A 10,034-nucleotide genomic window follows, 5' to 3' on the forward strand; every position below is an offset into this window, starting at 1 on the left:
ATAGGCTGTTGTATTCAGTAATTAATTGGGAATTACTCACCGAATGCTTGACTTTCAAGTTGATGTAATTAATTGATGTACGAGTTATTGCTGCCATTTAAGTGCCGTTGAGACACGTGTGTGTTAACGTAATTGTTTAAATTCAATTAGAGTAACTTTTGTTTTGATTGTCCTGAGAGACAAGTGTTAACGTAAGATTTTTTATAAGGGGTTATCATTCCAGGATTAACCGCCTTGTTACTTGGTACCTCGTTTTGGGCAGCGAGCGCCAGTCAAGTTTTTTTGTGATTATAGTATTGGTCACCGTGAAGCCGTGACAATATTGATTGCAAGCTTGCGTCACCAGTGGGCACCACTTTGTTCAGTTATTGTCATTGTTCAGTCAGCGACGACGGGATAAGGATACTGTGGGTTCATCAGGCTGTTGATTAGCTGTTCTTTAATGTGCCACTGGAGTGACAGTAAAGTAACGTAAATTCACTGTGTAGTAGTTTTAGTTCTTGTTTTGTGAATAAATTGTTGTGTTATAGAAACGGTCGTTTACGTCAAACCTTCCAATAATACTGCCCCACATTTCATGTTCTGCAACGCTTTGCCTGCTTATGTTCATATTAAGTCTGTATCTAAAGCTCGAGACCATTGCACAGCACCACACTTCTATAAATAAGAGGTGAGAATCCGTCGGCTACCCTTTATTAGTTGTCAACTAGGAGGAGCCAGCGACCTAAGTGACAGGTGTTACCCGTGTGGTTTCGCCTGGCGGTTTGCTCCCGCGGTCCTATGATCTTAGGCTTTAAGATTAAATATCTGCCACTGGCAGCTCTTGCTGTTTAAGGTTTGCCTCTCTTGCGAGGTAGTTGTGATTAACGTAACATCAATAGGACCTAATTCTTTTGATAACCTGTCAAAGAAAAAAAAATCTCACAGATCTGGCGCCCAACGTGGGGCTGTGTCACTTGGGTTCGAGCCCATGCACGGACTTTTGATCATTAAAGTAAAAAGTCTCAAATTGCAGAACATTGTGGAACAGTATTGTTGTCACAGTTGTCACAAGTAGATACACACACCAACACACACTGTCAGTATGTCTGTGGATTACAGGAAAGAGTACATGTATCTGTATGTGTCTGTCTATGGCAGGATGCCAGATGATGCGGGTAGTAAGACGAAGGGGGAATGCCGTCAGTACGTGATGGGACACAGGGCCTGGGTGGAAGAGATATGCCAGGCATGGGTCGGTCAGGAGTTGCCAGCACTCCTTGACACTAGGGACACGTCAGAGAGAGAAGCGTCACCTGAAAGGCATAACGCTAGTTACGCTTCGGCGAACGAAAAGCCGGCAAGTGATTTAGGGGATGAGGAAAATCCCCTAGCCGACTTTCGTGTAATAGACGTGGTAGGAGGTGATAGAAGTAGTACGCCTCAGGATCTTAGTGGGAGGTCGCGCCCCCACCAAAGTATTCCAATAGAAACCTTCACGGAAGGTAAGGTTGCATCAGCAGGTAGGTTGATGCAGGAATCGCCGGCCAGAATGGGGACTGTACAACCCCAGGCGGGATTCACTTTAGACATGCTGTGAGAACAAGCTAGGTTAATGGGTCTCTCAGCAACTGGGATGTCTAAGTTTGTGATGGAAATGTGGAATACCCATCAGGAGAGAGAGAACCGGTTGGAGATTGCAAGGGTGCAATCCACAGCTGGGAAGGGAAGCCAAACCCAACCCACAGAGCCCGGCCCAGAGGGGCCAGTTGTTAAGATAAAGATGCCTAATCTTATAGCTTTCGATGAGCAAGTGGATTCAATGGATGCATACATTGACCGCTTCGAACGCAGAGCAACGGCAGGGGAGTGGAGTTGGTCAACTTGGGCCCAAGCGCTAGCTTCATTGTTGAAGGGAAGGGCATTATGTATATACCAGGGTTTGGGAACTCCCATGTGCAACGATTATGATGCCCTGAAGCGAGCCTTAATGAAAGGCTATGGCATTTCGGCCGATGGAATGATGAGGGCATTCCGTCAGATTAGAGTACGTCAAGGGGAAACGTACCGGGCCATGTTGCAGAGGCTGCAGTCGAGCCTCAAGCGCTATCTTGAGTTGAACAACGCCGTCGTTCCGGAAGACAATACGTTGTTTGAGCTGATGACTAGAGAACAGTTCTTGGAGGCAGTGGAACCTGCGCTCCATGCTAAACTCAAGGAGAATGAAAGAGTGTCTAATGAGGCTATGGCAGAATGTGCCGACAGGTGGGCTGAGGCACACAGACCTAGACAGGGAGGTTCATCTGAGAACCGACGTCATGACCAAGCCTCAGGGAGTGGGGCTAGGCCTAAAGAGAGTAAGTCTAGAGTAAGCCATAAGCCACACAAGGTCAGTGGACCCCGCTGTTTTATTTGTGGCCAGCCAGGTCACAAGGCAGCACAGTGTAAGAAGAGCAAGCGTGCAGAAAAGGGGGGAACACACGCACAAATTGCTGGTCTGGGTGCCCACGAGGGAGGTGATCCTCTGGAGCATACCCTGGAGACAGCAAGAGGTTTAGTTAATGGTAAATGGACCCAGGTCTTTCGAGACCGGGGAGCTACCACTCATATGGTCCGAGAGAGCCTTGTCGAGCCTGGGAACGAGACAGGCAGAACCATTCATGTTAGATACCCTGATGGTACACGGATAGATATGATCGAGGTATCCCTGACTGTTGACACACCATATGTAAAAGGTAAAATACGAGCGGTGAAATGCAAGGACGCTGTATACGGGTTGTTGTTGGGAAACGCCCCTGGAGTGTCAAATAATAAGAGTCGGTCCTGTGGAAGTTACTCACAGAGAACGGGACCCACACCAGCTGGAGGTGACGTCACGCGCCAGTCAGCTGGTAGCCAAGCCATAGCTGCCTCCCCAGCTAAGGACCAGAGGCAGCAGGCGCAAGGAAAACGTGGAAAGCCTGCTCCTTTCTGCCAACAGAAAACGGGAAGAAACTCAAGGAGGTGGGTGGGGGCTCGATCAGCTGATCCAGCCAGGTCCCGCCAACCCCGGGGGTGGGCAAGGGTCACCGCCTCGGAGGTAGATAAGAGGAGAGGGGGAAGACCCCTGGTGACTGAGGGTGTCACTGCTGCTCCCAGGGGGAACAAGGCTTTAGTAGCCGCGGTGACCACACGCGCAATGAGTGCGCAACCCACCAAAGTGGTCAAGCCGCTGAAACTACATTCTTTGAAAGGAGTAAGTGCTAAAGAATTCCAGGAAGCCCAAAGGAAAGACCCCACACTCAGGAAGATGAGAGAACATGCCGCAGAGGGTAGGGTCTTCATGAATAAGCGCAAGTATAAATACTTGGAGGTTAAGGGTAAGCTAGTGCGCAGGGTGGAAACTCCCCAGGACACTTGGGAACAATTACTGGTCCCCAAAGAGCACCGCCTAGCAGTGTTTACTCTCGGTCATGAGGGAGTAATGGGGGGGGGGCCACATGGGACATGCTAAGACCAGTGAACGTATTCAGTCATCGTTCTATTGGCCAGGGATGACTGGGGACATACAGCGGTATACTCGGTCATGTGACGCCTGTCAACGCACCGCTGACAGAGATAAGGTGCAGCCAGGGAAGCTGAAGCCTTTCCCCATCATTGATCAACCATTTAAGATGGTTAGTGTAGATATAATTGGCCCGATTCAGCCGAGGGCATCAGACGGCAGTAGATATATCCTGACCATGGTAGATCATGCTACTCGGTATCCAGAGGCGGCACCTCTGAAGAATATCGAGACCGTCACAGTGGCGGAAGCATTGTTTGGATTCTTCAGTCGCTTAGGTATACCGGAGAAGATACACAGCGACAGGGGGGCACAGTTCACCAGTGAGATGATGGCGGAAGTAGCTAGGCAACTCATGTTGCAGTCATCATTCACCACACCTTATCATGCTATGGGAAATGGGTTGGTGGAACGGTTTAATGGTACCCTAAAGAGAATGCCCAGGAAGATGTGCATAGAGCAACCCAAGGAGCGGCCAAGGTACATTAACCCGGTACTGTTTGCCTACAGGGAAGTACCCCAGGCAAGTACCCGGTTCTCACCGTTCGAGCTTCTGTATGGTCGCACGGTAAAGGGACCGCTGCATGTGTTGAAGAATCTATGGGAGGAGGAAGACTGTACCCCAGAAACCAAGACGACGTATGAGTACGTCATAGATTTGAGGAACCGTCTAGAAGACGTGTAAGTTGGCCAGGGAGGAACTCGCCAAGGCTAAGGAGTATCAGAAGAGCAGGTACGACCAGAAGGCCAGGGAGAGGAAGTTTAAGGTGGGAGATAACGTACTCCTACTCCTCCCTACAAGCAGGAACAAGCTCCTGCTACAGTGGAAGGGACCCTTCACCATCACTGAGTGCAGTCACTCATTGACGTACGTCGTATTCGTAAGGGGGGTCAATAAGAAGTACCATGTTAACATGTTAAAACGCTATGAGGAACGCGATGATGCGTCATCAAGGTCGGAGGAGAGTGAAGATAGTGCCTCTCTGGGTAGTCCATCCCAGGGTGTTGCTAGTGTGTCCGGTATGACACAGACTGAAGCCGGAGCTGCAGAGCTTGGGGTTCAGCCTAGCTTCGAGGCGTCGAGCCGGCTAGAGCCTGGCCCTGGAGCCGAGCACTCTGCGCCTAAGTCAGGTAACACTACCCAAGACGAATCGGAGGAGTCACCCCAAGTCTCTCAGGGCGACGACGCATAGAAAACGGAGTCTCCACCCACCACTACCCAGCCGGAAGTGAGCTGTCAAAGTGTGTGTGACAGCTCGTGCACAGTGCACCATCGAGCTGGTAAAATGGTGGGGTGTATTTAGCTTCCAGTGAAATAAACCCTTAGTGGGAGGTTGATGTCAGGGGACATATATTCCCTGCTCTCTCGTGCACTGAATTAAGTACGAAATTGCATAGTGCACCAGTGATGTGCACCGTGATTCAACTTTCTGTATATAACTTTTCCACAGTCGTGTTGGGTGTCGTTGGACAGCCCATGACATTTGCTAGCCATTGATGTCATTCTGATCGCTGTATCAGGTCTGTGAAGGAAATTACAGGAGGGAGTTGATTACAGATCCCGTCTTGAGTACTGCTCAGTACTCACTTCCCCCTTCAAAGCAGGAGAGATTGCTGAAATAGAGGGAATACAGAGAACATATACGGCACGCATAGACGCAATAAAGCACCTAAATTATTGGGATCGTCTCAAAGCCCTCCAAATGTACTCACTAGAAAGAAGACGAGAGAGATATCAAATAATATACACCTGGAAGATACTGGAGGGCCAAGTACCAAATCTACACAGTAAAATAACAACGTACTGGAGTGAACGACATGGAAGAAAATGTAGAATAGAACCAATGAAGAGCAGAGGTGCCATAGGCACAATCAGAGAACACTGTATAAACATCAGAGGTCCGCGGTTGTTCAACGTCCTCCCAGCAAGCATAAAAAATATTGCCGGAACAACCGTGGACATTTTCAAGAGGAAACTAGATTTATTCCTCCAAGGAGTGCCGGACCAACCGGGCTGTGGTGGGTATGTGGGCCTGCGGGCCGCTCCAAGCAACAGCCTGGTGGACCAAACTCTCACAAGTCGAGCCTGGCCTCGGGCCGGGCTTGGGGAGTAGACGAACTCCCAGAACCCCATCAACCAGGTATCAACCAGGTAACAGCGAAATTTTTGTACAAGTCAAGTGTAGAGAGGGAGGTATGGGGGGTTAACGGCCGTAGACCACCCCCCCCCCCCTATCACGTGTCCACCTCGTGTGAGAGGGGATAGCGTCATGGGGCAGGTGCAGCATTGGCTGAGGGCCTGGGCCTCAGAAATGCTGAACTGTGATTGGCTAAGACGCTGAGGGGTACCGCATGGTATCCCAGGCATAGTGTTGGCGGGAAAGACATTCTTACCTAGGACGTTGCTGCCTGAAGACGACATTTCCCGTGCTAGGCCAAGCATCGGGAAATACCGTCTGCAACGTTACTAAAGTCACGCCTACATTTTGCTATCTTTCCGTGTGCCGTGCGTAAGAATCCGGTAATCGGAAAGGGGCTTGTATCGAGCCGTGTGAACTTGTCATCTAGCCGCGTAATTGTGGGACGCCATCTTAGAGGAACTGGACTGAGTGCGGCGTTAATTATCGGGCTACGAAAACGACATCCGCCGTCTATCGTATCTGTGCTTGAAGATACTGCTGTGAGACGTGCCAGAAAAGGTTTCAGTGTTATGAGAGAAACCTTAAAAGTTCTAATTCTGAGGAACAGTGAAGGACTCTGTCTCGGGTCTCGTGTACCGTGTAACACCGTTTACCGTCGTATCCTGGGGTACCGTGTCAAGTGGAAGGGGCGTGGTACCGCATCCCTGCTGTTGTGCGCTAACCTCGGCCTGCCTAAGCCGGTGTGTCTGCGCCATTCTGGTCTCTGTTTGTGGAGCTAACCCCATGGTCTAGGACCCTGTGCTCCACCTGACCACGTGTAGGAAGTGAGGACGCCTACGTCATCATCCAGCAGCCGCAGTGGGAGTGTGATTGACGTGTATGTGTGAGTGAAAGAAGGTTGCGGGCCCTGCATTATTGATGTAAGTACACTGTTTCCGTATGGGTAATAAAACTCTGAAGCTGGGTTCGCCCCAGTGTTCCGTCTGTCCTTTGTCCCTGTGACCACCTGGGGAGGTGAATGGGAATTGGAGACGTGTGAGTCTACCCTGTTTGCCATCAAGTTGAGGATTGGGCCCACTGGGATTTATGACGTGTGTGAAGACACCTAGTGACACTTTCAGAGGTAGAGTAAAGTGAGTTATTTGCTTCTATTTTTTCTATGTGCCGTGTATGTATTCCTGTAATTTGATTCCCTTTTTCAGCAGTGAAAAGTGGTAACAGGGAGATTTCCCTTGGTTATATATTTTACTTTTGTGTTTTGGTAAAGTGTGAATTATTGGTGGATAATTTACTGGGAGAAGTCATTTACAAGTTTTGCCGTGAGTGGCAAGGATGTACTGTGATGTACTGTGTTGTACCGTGTGTAAACCGTAGACAAGTTTGACCTTGGTGGAAGGCGTTGTGTACTGTGAAGGATTCCATGAGAATTAAAGTCAGTTAACGTCACCGGGGGTCACGATTTATTTACGAGGTCACTTGTTTCGTTGAACATTGTTGTGATTAACGTAGAGACGTGTAAAGGCAACAGTCACAGTGAAGTTCACGCAGTGGAGGAATTGTCAAGTGAAGACTAACGTAGTGTTAACGATTTAACGAGCTGTCGTTGATTGAGTGATTAACGTCAGGGGTTGACGGTCTGGTATGATCGGAGTCAATTGCGCTGTAATTAAGCTGCTGTAATTCGTTGGACTGATCAGTTCTGTCTGCGGACAGAGTGATTAAGCACTCGTAGCTAATTAAAGATAATTAGTAATCGCCACTTAGTGAAGTCACCAGGTGTTGATGTTGTTGTTTACACGGAGTATTGGAACATTGTTTGTGGTACAGTAGTCTACCCTCGTTAAGGTAATCTTGTCGTAAGACCGGAAGTGAACTGTCAGTTGAGAGACAGTAGGCTTTAGCAATACTCGTCTGAATTAATAGGCTGTTGTATTCAGTAATTAATTGGGAATTACTCACCGAATGCTTGACTTTCAAGTTGATGTAATTAATTGATGTACGAGTTATTGCTGCCATTTAAGTGCCGTTGAGACACGTGTGTGTTAACGTAATTGTTTAAATTCAATTAGAGTAACTTTTGTTTTGATTGTCCTGCGAGACAAGTGTTAACGTAAGATTTTTTATAATGAGTTATCATTCCTGGATTAACCGCCTTGTTACTTGGTACCTCGTTTTGGGCAGCGAGCGCCAGTCAAGTTTTTTTGTGATTATAGTATTGGTCACCGTGAAGCCGTGACAATATTGATTGCAAGCTTGCGTCACCAGTGGGCACCACTTTGTTCAGTTAGTGTCATTGTTCAGTCAGCGACGACGGGATAAGGATACTGTGGGTTCATCAGGCTGTTGATTAGCTGTTCTTTAATGTGCCACTGGAGTGACAGTAAAGTAACGTAAATTCACTGTGTAGTAGTTTTAGTTCTTGTTTTGTGAATAAATTGTTGTGTTATAGAAACGGTCGTTTACGTCAAACCTTCCAATATTACTGCCCCACATTTCATGTTCTGCAACGATTTGCCAGCTTATGTTCATATTAAGTCTGTATCTAAAGCTCGAGTCCATTGCACAGCACCACACTTCTATAAATAAGAGGTGAGAATCCGTCGGCTACCCTTTATTAGTTGTCAACTAGGAGGAGCCAGCGACCTAAGTGACAGGTGTTACCCGTGTGGTTTCGCCTGGCGGTTTGCTCCCGCGGTCCTATGATCTTAGGCTTTAAGATTAAATATCTGCCACTGGCAGCTCTTGCTGTTTAAGGTCTGCCTCTCTTGCGAGGTAGTTGCGATTAACGTAACATCAATAGGACCTAATTCTTTTGATAACCTGTCAAAGAAAAAAAAAAATCTCACACCATATACCACCAATTGTCCATTGTCCATCAACACTAGACAGGATATTCAAACCACCTGTTACACCATGAGGCTCTGCCAGCTGCCTCATGGGTGCCCACTGTCTCTGAGGCTTCTACTGTACCTTTCGTACCTCATCGGCCCCAATTTCACGCAAATTGGGCCTTGACAGAACCCAGGATGGCAGGAGTGCTATCCACGATGAGTAATAAGGGATGACACAGCGATTAACGGGGGGGGGGGGGGGGCAGTTAATTAACTGCCACCCCCACCCAATCACTTCTTCCTCAGCTTGCCGCCCAGCTCAAACTGACGATTTGGCGGCTAGTGGAACTCAAAATGCTCATATCTCCCCCCTACCTTGTCTTGACCAATCAGCACAAAGCCGGCACAACCCAAGGTGCCGCTACAAATCACAGCTGTTCGCGCCAAAACTCAACTAGGAGTAGAGATGCCTAAACCAATCACAGGCCTCCCTCACCCTAAGGCGTCCCGTGGCGTCACATGGAGGGGAAGGCCTAAAGACAATGTCTGCCTGTCTCACATGTTAGGGGGGGGGCAACGTTCACCCCTCTGTCCTTCCCCCCCCCCTCTAACGGTTGGGAGAGTCAAGTACCTACTCACACCACTTCACTCTCAACTCCCATCCTATTTCACAGAAACAGGAAAATTTCTGTAATTCTCTCTACAGAGCAATCACAGACTTCTGACTAGCCTCAAATGATAGTCCATAGCAAGAGCTTTCATCCAACACCCCACAAGTGTATCTTATTTTGAAAACTTCTTGACTAGAATCCCTAGAGCGACTAGCCTAATCTAGAAAACTAGGAAAACTAGCTGAGGGAATCTACATTCCCTCACAATGAACAATGAAACTTTAATAATTAAACAAATTATAAACAAAGACAATCCCTTGGCAATATACAGTGCAAAAGAACAAGTCAAAAACAATATAACATAAATGAATAATAGGGATGAAGTTACTCTACAATAATAATAAAGTTAAAGGTGAAAAATAATCAGGTGCTGAGAATATTAGCGCTAGCTGCGAAACATCTAGCAGATACACATATATGACACAGACTGAAGCCGGAGCTGCAGAGCTTGGGGTTCAGCCTAGCTTCGAGGCGTCGAGCCGGCTAGAGCCTGGCCCTGGAGCCGAGCACTCTGCGCCTAAGTCAGGTAACACTACCCAAGACGAATCGGAGGAGTCACCCCAAGTCTCTCAGGGCGACGACGCATAGAAAACGGAGTCTCCACCCACCACTACCCAGCCGGAAGTGAGCTGTCAAAGTGTGTGTGACAGCTCGTGCACAGTGCACCATCGAGCTGGTAAAATGGTGGGGTGTATTTAGCTTCCAGTGAAATAAACCCTTAGTGGGAGGTTGATGTCAGGGGACATATATTCCCTGCTCTCTCGTGCACTGAATTAAGTACGAAATTGCATAGTGCACCAGTGATGTGCACCGTGATTCAACTTTCTGTATATAACTTTTCCACAGTCGTGTTGGGTGTCGTTGGACA

At 48.1% G+C, this 10,034-nt stretch overlaps 1 protein-coding gene across 1 annotated transcript; it reads left to right on the forward strand.

The window, feature by feature from the left end:
• The first annotated feature begins 1,141 nt into the window (after nucleotides 1-1,141).
• On the forward strand, nucleotides 1,142-4,208 carry LOC138350809 (uncharacterized). Its single transcript, XM_069302244.1, has 3 exons — nucleotides 1,142-1,502; nucleotides 1,779-3,338; nucleotides 3,511-4,208. Exons 1-3 carry the CDS (start codon nucleotides 1,142-1,144, stop codon nucleotides 4,206-4,208), a joined length of 2,619 nt encoding a protein of 872 aa, XP_069158345.1.
• The last annotated feature ends 5,826 nt before the right edge of the window (nucleotides 4,209-10,034 follow it).

The sequence above is a fragment of the Procambarus clarkii genome, chromosome 47 (assembly GCF_040958095.1).
Source record: "Procambarus clarkii isolate CNS0578487 chromosome 47, FALCON_Pclarkii_2.0, whole genome shotgun sequence".
NCBI lineage: Eukaryota > Metazoa > Arthropoda > Malacostraca > Decapoda > Cambaridae > Procambarus > Procambarus clarkii.